Source organism: Leptodactylus fuscus, chromosome 8 (genome assembly GCF_031893055.1).
Source record: "Leptodactylus fuscus isolate aLepFus1 chromosome 8, aLepFus1.hap2, whole genome shotgun sequence".
NCBI classification, from domain to species: Eukaryota; Metazoa; Chordata; class Amphibia; order Anura; family Leptodactylidae; genus Leptodactylus; species Leptodactylus fuscus.
The window spans coordinates 5,896,447-5,911,600 of record NC_134272.1 but is presented as its reverse complement, the minus strand read 5'-3'; the positions used below and the strand labels follow the sequence as shown (position 1 = coordinate 5,911,600).

Genomic DNA, 15,154 nt, shown 5'->3' with positions numbered 1-15,154 from the left:
AAAGGTAAAGGGGTCCTCTGCCTATGAACCCACCTCTTAGGGTTTCTGCAAGCGCGGCTGCCATAGTAGCATTCAGTAAGTAGGATGTGCTGAGATACAGGTACTAGTGAGCTCAGAAGGTGCGGGGTCTGAGGCACAGTAGAGAAAACAGGGATAGGTCATCAGTTGGGATCCAGCACCTGGACCTGCACAAAAATACACAATCCACTGAGGGTTAGCTGAGTATTTACACAGAGATAACAGCCCTGGCCTTATCAGCTGCTGCCAAGAGCAGTGTAATATAGTATGTGAACATAAATTCATAACAGTGGTGAAACCGTGTCATTTACCGGGATAAAAAGTAGCCGATGATTTTAATCAAGGTTACAATCTATGTGCCAGATTCACATGAATATTACTCTCCCGATATCACTTCCTTCCTTCCTCTGTCTTGCTTCTTCTCAGTGCCAGCTGCTTTAAAGTTCTAATCTCCAGAAACCAAGATGAGACCGAACAGAATTCTGCAAACCTTGGAACAGCCGCTTATCAAAACCTGCCGAAACATGAAGAAGGGATAAAAAAATTCATTGTGATACCAGAGATAACCATTGTGGAGAAGCCGATAGTCATCTCTCCACTTGACGATGACATGAACTCTGTCAACGAACCGGCAGAAGATGAAGAAGCCGATGAGGCTCGAGATAACAGACTGGAATGTGACGGCATTGACAAGATGTTCCAAGAAATTCTACAAGGTGATGCATTGCTGGATGATGTGGGCAGCTCAGAGAAGCAGAACCGAATCACATTCTCCTTACTAGCAGACCTTGTACATTGCAGCTACACAAATAGAAACTTATTGGGCAACAGTTCACAGATGTTCTGCGAAGAACAAGAAGACTCCCTGGGCTATACCCCAACCATAGTCACTAGCTATACGACCGCCAAAAGCTGCAGCATCCACATGGACCATACCATCCAGGAACAGGGGTCTGATGAGCCGAGGTGTCCAGAAACCATCAGGGACAGGGGTGTTATCTACCACAAGGTGGAACCTTTTATGTACAAACCAAATACATGTAACAACATGTATCAAATGGAGCCCACCTCAAGACAAAACAAGACCATACATTCTACCGTCGCGTGTCCTCGCCTATACCTGGTCCCGGACTATCAAAGCTTTGTTACAGCAAATAAACAACCAGGAGCGAATGTAACGCGTACAAGTTATACATCTATACAATCCGGGTATAAGCCTGCCGAATATCTGTTCAGGACTAACTCACAATATCACATACGTGATGCAGAGAATCGACCCATCTTGGGTGCAATGCGAGAGGATACTGATGTCATGAGAACAGACTCAGACAATACATTGGTAGAAGGTTGTAGGGCTGACACATGGGAGGACAAGGCAATAGGAAGACATGGACCCACCTTTACAGACGATCTAGGGGATAAACCGGATCTTAATCCTAGGAGGGTTCTACAAGACGAGACTTTTCTTACCATCCCTTATGCCTTGACTTTTGACATATCTGATCACATGAGGAATCTGCATCAGTTTTCAGGACAAAAGCCCTTCCCTGTAATACAACTGTAGGAGATTTGCTGCATAGCGATTGAGGTTGGTCATTAGGCTCCCGGCTGTCATAGGAGCAGGATGGCACCGACTATTTCACCACGTGGGGCCTGTCCTGCAATGGTAACGTTAGGTGGCTTTTTTCTTTTTACTTTAGGGAGCCATTACAGATTGCAATACCCACAATCAGAGTGAACCCTGATCGTGGGCATTAGCTCCAGGTCTCCACTGTACTTCAGAGCGGCCGCCATCTTTAAACATCCGGCATCAGTGTGACTTAGGAACAGGTCTGTCTGCCGCTGATTGGGATCCCTGTTTTCTCCTCTCGCACAAGCTGCCCTTACCCTGTAGTGCTCAGGAGAAAAACTTTAAACTACTGACCCGATGGTATCGCTGCCCCACCCTCCTCCATGAAATTTACCCTGCGGTCTCTGACCAGTGTTGGCGCTGTGGTGCCGCGGAGGGTTCTCTCTTGCATATTTGGTGGGATTGTGGAGAGATTCAGCCCTTTTGGACGTCCGTGTTCTCCCTGTACGAGAAGGTCTCTGGCCGCTCTGACTCCATCCCTGCCAGTGGCTCTTCTCTCCCTTATCCCTGGCAAACTTTCTAGTGTTAGGGGCGATCTCCTGCACCACGTCCTCACGGCTGCCAGAACGGTTATCCCCCGCCACTGGCGCAGCTCCACCCCTCCCTCTCTGTTGGAATAGTCACAGGAGTTTATCCTTATTCGTAGAATGGAGTATCTGGTGGCGATTGATCTGCCCGACTCCAAGTTCGAAACCCTCTGGCGGCCGTGGGTGGTGTTCCAGGAGTCCTTGGAATTCTCCGCCCTGTTCGCCTGATCTCCTTACCATGTCTGCTCCCTGCTCTCGGCCTGTGACTGTACCTTACCCTTGTCTCTCCCCCTTCCTACTTGTGTTCGTCTAGTGTCTCTACCCCCCCTCATTGTCCCTAGTATGTGGGTCTTGCTTTGTCTCTCTCTCTATCCCCCTTTTTTTTGTTCTTTTCTCTCACTCTTTCTTTCCATTCCCTTTTCTCGTTTTGTCCTTCTTTGAATTGTTAGGTTTTCGTTGTCTCCATGAGGACTATGTTTTGCCTAAAGAGGTTTCCCCCTAGTGCCTACTTTACACTGCGGCCCTGTGTGGCCCCCCAGTTGCCTTTTGGGCTCGTTATACCCTCATCGCTTGTTTGACCTTTTTGTTTCTCTGTTTATTATTTCTTGTTTGAAAAATTCTCAATAGAAATTGATGACACCGAAAAATCCGGCATCCATTGTAGATGTTGGGAATATATTGTATATAAAATGCTAAACTGTTTCTCCCTTTAAGTCAGGAAACTGAAATCAATGTGTAATGTCACTGATAGAATGAAAGGTTCTGCGGGACTGAATACACTTTATTTTTATACATGTTTATTCTTCTCATCATTTTGAGAGTTTTGTGTTGCCAATAAGTGCGAATATTCTTCTCTACATCCAGAAGCTGAGAACCTTTGTCTGCAGCTATGGTGGAAACAGAGGAGGAATAGGCGGTGAACTTCAGCCTCGAATTCCTCTTCCCTTTCCACCGCAGCTTTCACTTGCCAATTATTCTAAGACGAATGGAAATCGGCAGCGAGATCGAGCAGGACCGTTATAGTTGTGTGAAATGCGTCCCAGTATCAGCGGTGCAATACCATGCACGGCGAATAGACAAGGAGGCAGCCGCGTGTGTCTAATGTCCGAGACCCCTTTTAAGGATAAGGTTTAACCATTCCAAGTCTGGTCCTTATTTTCGTTATAACTTTATTAAACTATGAAACGCAATAAACCTGTGAAAAGATTCTGCGCTTAAATAGAAATTGCTTCAATAGAAAAAAAATATCAAAGTAATTCTAGGAAAATGAGTAAACCCGAAGGGCCAAGAGTGGGCTATTGTAAAGAAGGAAGCGGTAGCCGCCTACCCCCACTCCTCTACCCCAGTGTCATCCTGTACAGGCACTCAGCGGTCACACGTTGGGTACAGGGGATGTATGAACAGTGATGTCACTGGTACCCAATATATGATCGGCCGCAGCGGTCCCCTGACCCGTTTTGCTTCTGGCTTGGCCAGTTCCTGCAGGGGATGAAACTGATAGGTGACTATTAGCTTCTTTTCTACAATTTACCCCATCCTTCGCCCCCCTGGGTTTTCCACTTTGGCTGAAAATCCAGTATAACGTTTGTGCAAAATATTACAAAGGTTCGCGTCACGGTTTTGTTAGGATCGTCTCGATCTGGTGGCCGCGGCTACGCTGTTTCCTCTCCTCGGTCCTGCTCTTGTCTCTCTCTGGGAGGTGGAAGGAGTTTGGGAATCTGATTGTGACAATCCTGTGAAGTATAAAATCACGTTATTAATTGTAGCCCGGCATAATGTTTCTAGAAAAAGTAAAAAAAAAAAAAAAACATAAAAAGTTGATCCTGACAACGATCCCTCTACTGTCAGGACTAGGAAATGAAACTGGAAAATGAAAAGTTCACACACTGAAGCTGCAGCGTGGTTCACAAACCCACAGTCTGCCCCACATCCCCCGAGGTTGGGGTTCGGGGGGGGGTTGGGCCTTGGGAAGGGGGTTGGTCAGGGTTCGTGGGGGGGGGAAGGGTTTGGGTCGGGGGGTTTGGATCAGGTTGGGGTCGCGGGGGTTGGAGTTAACGGTTGGTTGGGGTTGCAGGGGGGGTGGCCATGGGAAGCCGAGGTTGCGTTTCGGAGGGAGGAAGGCTGAGGTTGCGTTTGGAGGTGGGAAATGGGAGGCCAGGGTGGGCCTGGAGTCGTGTGTGGTGGGAAGGGGAGGCCGGGGTCGCGACGGCTACAGAGCAATGGGGGTGTTGAGCAGGGCAGGAACCAAGCCGCAGACACAGTCGTGGGTATTGCTAGTATATATATATATATATATGACTGAGGTTCTTGAAATGAGACAAGTGTTTGACCTTCACAGAATTGTTGTCACTACTTGTATGTCTAGCTGTAAAGTCCGAGGTATCTTCCTCCCACCCAAACCACAGAGGGTTGTAATAACCAGCACCAGTCTCCATCGCACCATATCAGTCATAAACCAACTTACTGGGAATTTCCTGTGACCAGGCTTCAGCACACTGGGGACAGCGCGGCTCATCTTGGCCTTTGAAATACTTTCCCACACAAGTCAAATGAATCTTAACACCGCAGTTATCACAGACCTGACCCTAGGAAGGAAAAGGGAGGAAACAAAGTCATTCATCAAAGTGAGAAGGATCTGGAAGACGCATCAAGAACAACAGCTATTCATCTCCATTCACAGATGTTGGATTTGATATGGATCAACTTCTTATGTGTATATATATATATGGGGTCTCTGCAATAGGAGCAGAATGTTTTTTGCCTAAAATTCGAGTAACAAATCAGTTTCAATGATATTGGTTAGTGGTGACAGGTCTGTAAATCAGCTTATATTAAAAGGTAGTTTGTTACCAGACCCCAGCGCTGCAGATAGATAGGTTACTGTCACCAGTACCAGCATATCACCCCAGCCCTGCAGATAGATAGGTTACTGTCACCAGTACCAGCATATCACCCCAGCCCTGCAGATAGATAGGTTACTGTCACCAGTACCAGCATATCACCCCAGCCCTGCAGATAGATAGGTTACTGTCACCAGACCCAGCATATCACCCCAGTCCTGCAGATAGATAGGTTACTGTCACCAGAACCAGCATATCACCCCAGCCCTGCAGATAGATAGGTTACTGTCACCAGAACCAGCATATCACCGCAGCCCTGCAGATAGATAGGATACTGTCACCAGAACCACCATATCACCCCAGCCCTGCAGATAGATAGGTTACTGTCACCAGTACCAGCATATCACCCCAGTCCTGCAGATAGATAGGTTACTGTCACCAGAACCAGCATATCACCCCAGCCCTGCAGATAGATAGGTTACTGTCACCAGACCCCAGCATATCACCCCAGCCCTGCAGATAGATAGGTTACTGCCACCAGAACCAGCATATCACCCCAGCCCTGCAGATAGATAGGTTACTGCCACCAGAACCAGCATATCACCCCAGCCCTGCAGATAGATAGGTTACTGTCACCAGTACCAGCATATCACCCCAGCCCTGCAGATAGATAGGTTACTGTCACCAGACTCCAGTATATCACCCCAGCCCTGCAGATAGATAGGTTACTGTCACCAGTACCAGCATATCACCCCAGCCCTGCAGATAGATAGGTTACTGTCACCAGAACCAGCATATCACCCCAGTCCTGCAGATAGATAGGTTACTGTCACCAGACCCAGCATATCACCCCAGCCCTGCAGATAGATAGGTTACTGTCACCAGTACCAGCATATCACCCCAGTCCTGCAGATAGATAGGTTACTGTCACCAGACCCAGCATATCACCCCAGCCCTGCAGATAGATAGGTTACTGTCACCAGACCCAGCATATCACCCCAGTCCTGCAGATAGATAGGTTACTGTCACCAGTACCAGCATATCACCCCAGCCCTGCAGATAGATAGGTTACTGTCACCAGACCCAGCATATCACCCCAGCCCTGCAGATAGATAGGTTACTGTCACCAGACCCAGCATATCACCCCAGCCCTGTAGATAGATAGGTTACTGTCACCAGACCCAGCATATCACCCCAGCCCTGCAGATAGATAGGTTACTGTCACCAGACCCAGCATATCACCCCAGTCCTACAGATAGATAGGTTAGTGTCACCAGAACCCGCATATCACCCCAGCCCTGCAGATAGGTTACTGTCACCAGAACCAGCATATCACCCCAGCCCTGCAGATAGATAGGTTACTGTCACCAGACCCAGCATATCACCCCAGCCCTGCAGACAGATAGGTTACTGTCACCAGACTCCAGTATATCACCCCAGCCCTGCAGATAGATAGGTTACTGTCACCAGAACCAGCATATCACCTCAGCCCTGCAGATAGATAGGTTACTGTCACCAGACCCAGCATATCACCCCAGCCCTGCAGACAGATAGGTTACTGTCACTTGAATTAAATGGTGTTTTCCACAACTATTTCATTATATGTCACACAGTTCACGCCTAGATTGACACATCTAGTTTTACCTGTGAAACTTAGTCAGTGTGTTAGCCTAAATTACTAGCCTCACCAGTATGCAGGATAACAATGATATAGTCCAAGCCATCAGCCCTCCCCTTTGTTAGCCCTGATACTAGTCACTAAAATCTTCCAAGCAATTACCTGAATAGCGATGTTGTGGCAGATATTACAAGCTTTGACCATGTCCTGGTAGGTGCTCTGTATATAATGTTCCATCTCCATTATGCAGCGGGTGTGCAGGCTGTACTCGCCATCTTTCTACAGATGCAGAAGGAAAACAAAGGAGAAAATAAATGTAGACATACATACAATATACACATTGAAAGAGCTGGTAAAATACCGCATGCACTAATATGTAGCAGGATATGTATCACCCATGTCATGTTATGTCATATACATCAATGGACTGGTCCTTGTTCAGTGAAGTAATACAGACAGATCAGTGGTTGTCAATAGTTGGATAAGGGGAGTGAGAAACAAAGGACTCAAATCAAACCAATGGATATTGTTCATTCTTTAACCAAATACAGAGGCCCGAGGCCATCAGACTGCTGTATATAATATAATAAGCAGCCGCCAAATAGGGAAGATCTGTTTAAAGGTCAAATAGGCATTTTAGGTCTGATAAAGTAACCAGCCATATACCATTATACAATACCTAGGTCTGGAGAAGTAAGTGCTGCATCTAGGAGAGAACAACTCACCTCAATAAGCCACTTGTCTTGCACAAAACTCTGAAGTAATTGTTCGACCTCTTTCTTCTTCATTTTCTTGGTTTGGAGTTGGTCGGCGAGGTTTAAAATGTTTGTTGAAGATGCAAAACCGTTGTCCGAGTCTATAATCAGGTCCATCTGCTCAGGAGAGAGTGTGAATAGGAAGAAACAGTGTTAGAAGTTACTTACAGCCCCGTAATACTGTGCGGCAGTGAGGAGGACCATCGTCACCATATACCAAATGCCCCGACTCCTGTTTTCCATACTGATGACCTATCTGGGCACCAGAAGCCATAGACATGGTCACAGCCAGGACAACCCCTGCTCCCATCAGAGATTTGGTACCTTGACGCCACCGCTATACAGTGGACGGAGCCTGCATCTACCTTCCATATAGCAGCAGCTCAGTCGCTCCCTATATCTATCAGCATCAGTCAGGGTTCAGGCGTCAGATTCCCACTGATCAGTTACCAATAACCCATCCAATGTGCAGGGCCCAGAACATTCCTTTATACAAGATAAACTCTGGTAAGCGGCGAAGGCCACGTTCACATTTACGCCACGTCTTTTTCGTCCAATTCCAGTATCAAAACAGCAAACCCCATTACAGTCAATGGGGTCTGCAGGTCTCCGTGTGTAAGCGTTATTTTAGTGGTTCGCCGGTCCCTTGTTCTGATCTTCTGACGGACCAGAACAACGATCAAGCGTCACTAGTATAAGAATAGTCATACAGATCTTACCGCCTTCCTAAATAACTCCAGCTCATTCTCTGCATAATCCATGGCCATTTTAGTAACTTCATTATCTGCAATGTTCACCTAATGAATAAAGAAAGACATGGGAGGTGTTACTAGACTGCAAGCAAGACTGCTCTGTACTAAAAACACTCTTGTATTAGACATACACTCCCTTTAACTGGCCTGTTTTCACCCATTTTTTGTCTTATTTTTGTCACTGCCTATCACAAGACACAGCGTTCCATTACTTTCCCATTAATGTAACCGTATAAGGGATTTTTTATAGGGCAAGCTATAGAGTTTAATGACACCAATATGGCAGATATAATGTACATCTCAGGGCGGGTTCACACCTGCGCCCGGTCTCCACTTTGCAAGTTTCCATCTTCTGCCCGAGAAGCCAGATAGGAGACGGAAACCGTCAGTCAGTTTTCAAACCCATTCATTTCAATGGGTTTGCAAAGTGACCGCCCGTGAGCGTCTTCTGGTCTCTGCGGCGAAAGCGTTTTTTATAACCGGACACAAAATCGGACATGCAGGACGTTGCCTCCAATTAAAAAAAAAAAAAAATGGAGCAGGTGGGAACCCGCCCTTGGTTTTCACTATTGTATTGGGGGGTATTTGGTAACCATTTTTGTAATGTATAGGGTTGAGCGATCGGGATCGGAAAAGATTGGATCCCGATCGGCGATCGATTAAATTTCACAATTGTGATCGGGTTCCGGTCCAGCCTAAAAAAGATCGGGAACAGTATTCCGATACCGATCGCTCAACTTATCTGCACAGATCCGCTGCCGCTCCCCGTTCTTCTCGCTCCTCTTCTTTCTCCTTTACATGCCTTCAGAGCGCCCTGAATGCCCCCACCTCCCAGGCTAGTGTTAGAGATGCTGGGAGAAGGCAGGGTTTGTGGCTTAGGAGAGCGTGGGCGAGTACTGGGAGGGGAGACGTGAGTGATGCATTCACGTCTCCCCACCCACACTCTCCTAAGTCACAACAAGCCCCGCCTACTCCCAGCATCTCTAACACTAACTTGGGAGGCGGAGGCATGCACGGCGCTCTGAAGGCATGCTTACTTCTCAAAGATTATTCTGCTGATTCTCATCTTTCATGTGTTGCAAAGATTTAAGATGCTAGCTGTAAAAGAATCTGAGCTAAAAACACAGTCGGGAATGCGCTTTTATATACAGCATGAACTGATGCGTATTAAGTTAAAATTCCTGACTGTGTCAGAAATGACATTGTGTACATAGTTGGAGGCAGACACGATGGCTACTACGTAGTGGACAGAGCAATCTGCTCCCGGCACTGTACACTGTATAGCTCTGGTGCTGTATAAGTAGATTATAAGGACTTGTATAAGATGTGTAGTAGAGTGCAATGTATCTGCCTATTAGCTGACTTGGATGGCTGCACAGTGTCATGGGCGAGAGCCCGACCTACCAGAGAGTAGTATCTTCTGCCGTCATTCTCATCTGTGCCTTTCCTAATCTGCATAAACAGGGGCTGCAAATGCTTATTGATCACAGCCACAAAGTCATCCAGCTTGTCGTGCACGTAGTGAACTGCAAGAGTTAAACACGAAACGTGGAAAGAAGAAGAAACTTTATTAATACAAATAACAATAAATAAGATATAAAATATCTCAGGAATGAAGTGTTCATGGTGAAAAAGGCCTTACATTCAGATGGGCCTTACATTCAGGAGGGCCTTACATTCAGGTGGGTCTTACATTCAGGTGGGTCTTACATTCAGGAGGGCCTTACATTCAGGAGGGCCTTACATTCAGGAGGGCCTTACATTCAGGAGGGCCTTACATTCAGGAGGGTCTTACATTCAGGAGGGCCTTACATTCAGGAGGGTCTTACATTCAGGAGGGCCTTACATTCAGGTGGGTCTTACATTCAGGAGGGCCTTACATTCAGGAGGGTCTTACATTCAGGAGGGCCTTACATTCGGATGGGCCTTACATTCGGATGGGCCTTACATTCAGGTGGGCCTTACATTCAGGTGGGCCTTACATTCGGGTGGGCCTTACATTCGGGTGGGCCTTACATTCGGGTGGGCCTTACATTCGGGTGGGCCTTACATTCGGGTGGGCCTTACATTCGAGTGGGCCTTGCATTCGGGTGGGCCTTACATTCGGGTGGGCCTTACACTCAGGTGGGCCTTACATTCGGGTGGGCCTTACATTCGGGTGGGCCTTACATTCGGGTGGGCCTTACATTCGGGTGGGCCTTACATTCAGGTGGGCCTTACATTCAGGTGGACCTTACATTCGGGTGGGCCTTACATTCGGGTGGGCCTTACATTCAGGTGGGCCTTACATTCAGGTGGGCCTTACATTCAGGTGGACCTTACATTCGGGTGGGCCTTACATTCAGGTGGGCCTTACATTTGGGGTAGGGCTTACATTCCATACATGGTGACAGACTTCTTTTAAAGGGAGTCTGCCAGCAGTACATTGGGTATAGACCTAATCCCAGGACCTTATAGAGGAGATTCTACAGTTTCCAAACATACCGATATGTATATGTTCTTCCGCTTTGGAGACTCATTTTCATATAAATTATGTTTTATTCCTATAAAAATGAAGTGGAAATTGCTTTGGGGGAGTCTTGGCCGGGCTTTCGTGACAGCCTTAGATACCCGGGCAGGGCACTGCTGCTGCTACTTCTTCCTTTTATTACCACAAAATCATCAATTTACATTAAATCGGGCGCCAAAGTTGAATATCAGAGATAGATTTGTAACCTGCAGAATCTCTTGTCATTAGGTTTATATACAATCTCCTACTGTAACAGAACAGTAACAGGGGACTGACCTTTATGTACTTCACAGCAATGTCTATGTAGTTTCCTGACATCAGAGCCTTCCATTATCCCATGGGACATAAGAACTTGGAGGAAACGTTGGTGGCTTTCATTCATGGCCATACTTCACTGTGGAATAAATAGCGCCATTGTCATAAAGAAGTAAGTATTTACTGAGAAGATCATACAATCATTTATATATAGATAAACTCAGCAGTAACCTATCTATCTGCAGGGCTGGGGTGATATGCTGGGTCTGGTGACAGTAACCTATCTATCTGCAGGGCTGGGGTGATATGCTGGGTCTGGTGACAGTAACCTATCTATCTGCAGGACTGGGGTGATATGCTGGGTCTGGTGACAGTAACCTATCTATCTGCAGGGCTGGGGTGATATGCTGGGTCTGGTGACAGTAACCTATCTATCTGCAGGGCTGGGGTGATATGCTGGTTCTGGTGACAGTAACCTATCTATCTGCAGGGCTGGGGTGATATGCTGGTTCTGGTGACAGTAACCTATCTATCTGCAGGGCTGGGGTGATATGCTGGGTCTGGTGACAGTAACCTATCTATCTGCAGGGCTGGGGTGATATGCTGGGTCTGGTGACAGTAACCTATCTATCTGCAGGGCTGGGGTGATATGCTGGTACTGGTGACAGTAACCTATCTATCTGCAGGGCTGGGGTGATATGCTGGTTCTGGTGACAGTAACCTATCTATCTGCAGGACTGGGGTGATATGCTGGGTCTGGTGACAGTAACCTATCTATCTGCAGGACTGGGGTGATATGCTGGTTCTGGTGACAGTAACCTATCTATCTGCAGGGCTGGGGTGATATGCTGGTTCTGGTGACAGTAACCTATCTATCTGCAGGGCTGGGGTGATATGCTGGTTCTGGTGACAGTAACCTATCTATCTGCGGGGCTGGGGTGATATGCTGGTTCTGGTGACAGTAACCTATCTATCTGCAGGGCTGGGGTGATATGCTGGTTCTGGTGACAGTAACCTATCTATCTGCAGGGCGGGGGGATATGCTGGTACTGGTGACAGTAACCTATCTATCTGCAGGACTGGGATGATATGCTGGTTCTGGTGACAGTAACCTATCTATCTGCAGGGCGGGGGGATATGCTGGTACTGGTGACAGTAACCTATCTATCTGCAGGGCGGGGGGATATGCTGGTACTGGTGACAGTAACCTATCTATCTGCAGGGCTGGGGTGATATGCTGGGTCTGGTGACAGTAACCTATCTATCTGCAGGGCTGGGGTGATATGCTGGTTCTGGTGACAGTAACCTATCTATCTGCAGGACTGGGGTGATATGCTGGGTCTGGTGACAGTAACCTATCTATCTGCAGGACTGGGGTGATATGCTGGTTCTGGTGACAGTAACCTATCTATCTGCAGGGCTGGGGTGATATGCTGGTTCTGGTGACAGTAACCTATCTATCTGCAGGGCTGGGGTGATATGCTGGTTCTGGTGACAGTAACCTATCTATCTGCGGGGCTGGGGTGATATGCTGGTTCTGGTGACAGTAACCTATCTATCTGCAGGGCTGGGGTGATATGCTGGTTCTGGTGACAGTAACCTATCTATCTGCAGGGCGGGGGGATATGCTGGTACTGGTGACAGTAACCTATCTATCTGCAGGACTGGGATGATATGCTGGTTCTGGTGACAGTAACCTATCTATCTGCAGGGCGGGGGGATATGCTGGTACTGGTGACAGTAACCTATCTATCTGCAGGGCGGGGGGATATGCTGGTACTGGTGACAGTAACCTATCTATCTGCAGGGCTGGGGTGATATGCTGGTTCTGGTGACAGTAACCTATCTATCTGCAGGGCTGGGGTGATATGCTGGTTCTGGTGACAGTAACCTATCTATCTGATGGCTGGGGTGATATGCTGGTTCTGGTGACAGTAACCTATCTATCTGCAGGACTGGGGTGATATGCTGGGTCTGGTGACAGTAACCTATCTATCTGCAGGGCTGGGGTGATATACTGGTTCTGGTGACAGTAACCTATCTATCTGCAGGGCTGGGGTGATATGCTGGTTCTGGTGACAGTAACCTATCTATCTGCAGGACTGGGGTGATATGCTGGGTCTGGTGACAGTAACCTATCTATCTGCAGGGCTGGGGTGATATGCTGGTTCTGGTGACAGTAACCTATCTATCTGCAGGGCTGGGGTGATATGCTGGTCCTGGTGACAGTAACCTATCTATCTGCAGGGCTGGGGTGATATGCTGGGCAGTAAGGAGCGCCCCCCTCTGACAGTACAGGGCTATATTAGGGTACAGTCGGGGGAATATTCCTCAGTCCTGTAATGACATTAGACTGTTCGGCACTTCCTTCTGACTGTAGGGAGACATTAGATTATCTCCAGCCACGGGGCCAGTACCAGGAAGGTGACAGCGCACACTGTCGATCTATAACATCGCATATACAGGACACAGGATAAGTGTGTGACCGCCGGGGACCGCCGTGATCAGCAGGACACCAGAGCATTTGTGTGACTGAGCTCCATTCACATCTATGGGGCTGCCAGGACTACCGTGTATTACTCTACAGCGCCCCCAGCCCCATAGATGTGAATGGCAGGTTGGTCACACATGTGCACTGGCGCTCCATTCACTAGGAGACCTTGGGGGGAAACTTTGGGATCCTCGTCCTCCTGATCACAGGTGGATCCAGTGAACGGACACCTATCCCCTGCCATGTGGAGACAGGATCAGCGTCCAGACATCAGAACGACCCCTTTAAAGATGGGCAGAGGCTCTTGGCCACTCAGCTGCGACCTCTTCACTATTTCACAGCGCCCCACACTATATAGTGGCCGTGTTTGGCATTGCAGCTCGGACCATTCAGGTCATGTGACCGATGAACATGACATCACGTGGTCTGTGACCGCCCAAAACCCCACAGAGCTTCAATGTAGGACTGATCTACTCATATACACATACATATACACACACACGTTTTCTCTAGTACGTACACACTGACATTCTGTAAGCTTAGACATATAACATATACAACTGCTGCTCTTCACTACACACCCCGGGCCCCAGTAACGCAGCAAGAAACCCCAGTAAGTACAGACAGTTCACACTCTACCGGCAAATGGCGGCAACGCAATCTACGAGGGAAATCAGCCTCTTCCTTAGTGCGCAGGCGTAGTGAGCAAAGTACTAGAACGCATGCGTGGATCCTCTGCGCGCAGTAAGAAGGACGGATGTAATATGTAGATCGATCACTAGATGGCGGCCTAATACCACAGACTGTACAGGCCGTTACCTAGGGAACATCTCCCGGCTCTGGGGCTGCAGCTGCTCCTTTGGACACGAGTAATGATCGGAGCAAATACAGGGGGGTATACAGGGGTATATACAGGGGGGTATACAGGGGTATACAGGGGTACACAGGGGTATATACAGGGGGGTATACAGGGGTACACAGGGGTATATACAGGGGGGTATACAGGGGTACACAGGGGTATATACAGGGGGGTATACAGGGGTATACAGGGGTACACAGGGGTATATACAGGGGGGTATACAGGGGTACACAGGGGTATATACAGGGGGGTATACAGGGGTACACAGGGGTATATACAGGGGGGTATACAGGGGTACACAGGGGTATATACAGGGGGGTATACAGGGGTATATACAGGGGGGTATACAGGGGTACACAGGGGTATATACAGGGGGGTATACAGGGGTACACAGGGGTATATACAGGGGTACACAGGGGTATATACAGAGGGATACACAGGGGTATATACAGAGGGGTACACAGGGGTATATACAGGGGGGTATACAGGGGTATACAGGGGTACACAGGGGTATATACAGGGGTACACAGGGGTATATACAGAGGGGTATACAGGGGGGTATACAGGGGTATATACAGAGGGATACACAGGGGGGTACACAGGGGTATATACAGAGGGGTACACAGGGGTATATACAGAGGGGTACACAGGGGTATATACAGAGGGGTATACAGGGGTACACAGGGGTATATACAGAGGGATACACAGGGGTATATACAGAGGGATACACAGGGGTATATACAGAGGGGTACACAGGGGTATATACAGAGGGGTACACAGGGGTATATACAGAGGGGTATACAGGGGGGTACACAGGGGTATATACAGGAGTATATACAGAGGGATACACAGGGGTATATACAGAGGGGTATACAGGGGTATATACAGAGGGGTACACAG

The 15,154-nt window shown here is 48.0% G+C and overlaps 1 protein-coding gene across 1 annotated transcript; it reads right to left on the bottom strand.

Annotated features, from left to right (window-relative positions):
• Positions 1-3,224: 3,224 nt before the first annotated feature.
• NSMCE1 (NSE1 component of SMC5/6 complex) lies at positions 3,225-14,087 on the bottom strand. The gene is made up of 8 exons (XM_075285963.1): positions 14,035-14,087; positions 10,926-11,043; positions 9,545-9,666; positions 8,108-8,185; positions 7,359-7,505; positions 6,796-6,912; positions 4,640-4,760; positions 3,225-3,908 (listed from the first exon to the last, which is right to left on the bottom strand). Exons 2-8 carry the CDS (start codon positions 11,035-11,037, stop codon positions 3,799-3,801), a joined length of 807 nt encoding a protein of 268 aa, XP_075142064.1. The 5' UTR covers positions 11,038-11,043; positions 14,035-14,087; the 3' UTR covers positions 3,225-3,798.
• Between the last annotated feature and the right edge of the window lie 1,067 nt (positions 14,088-15,154).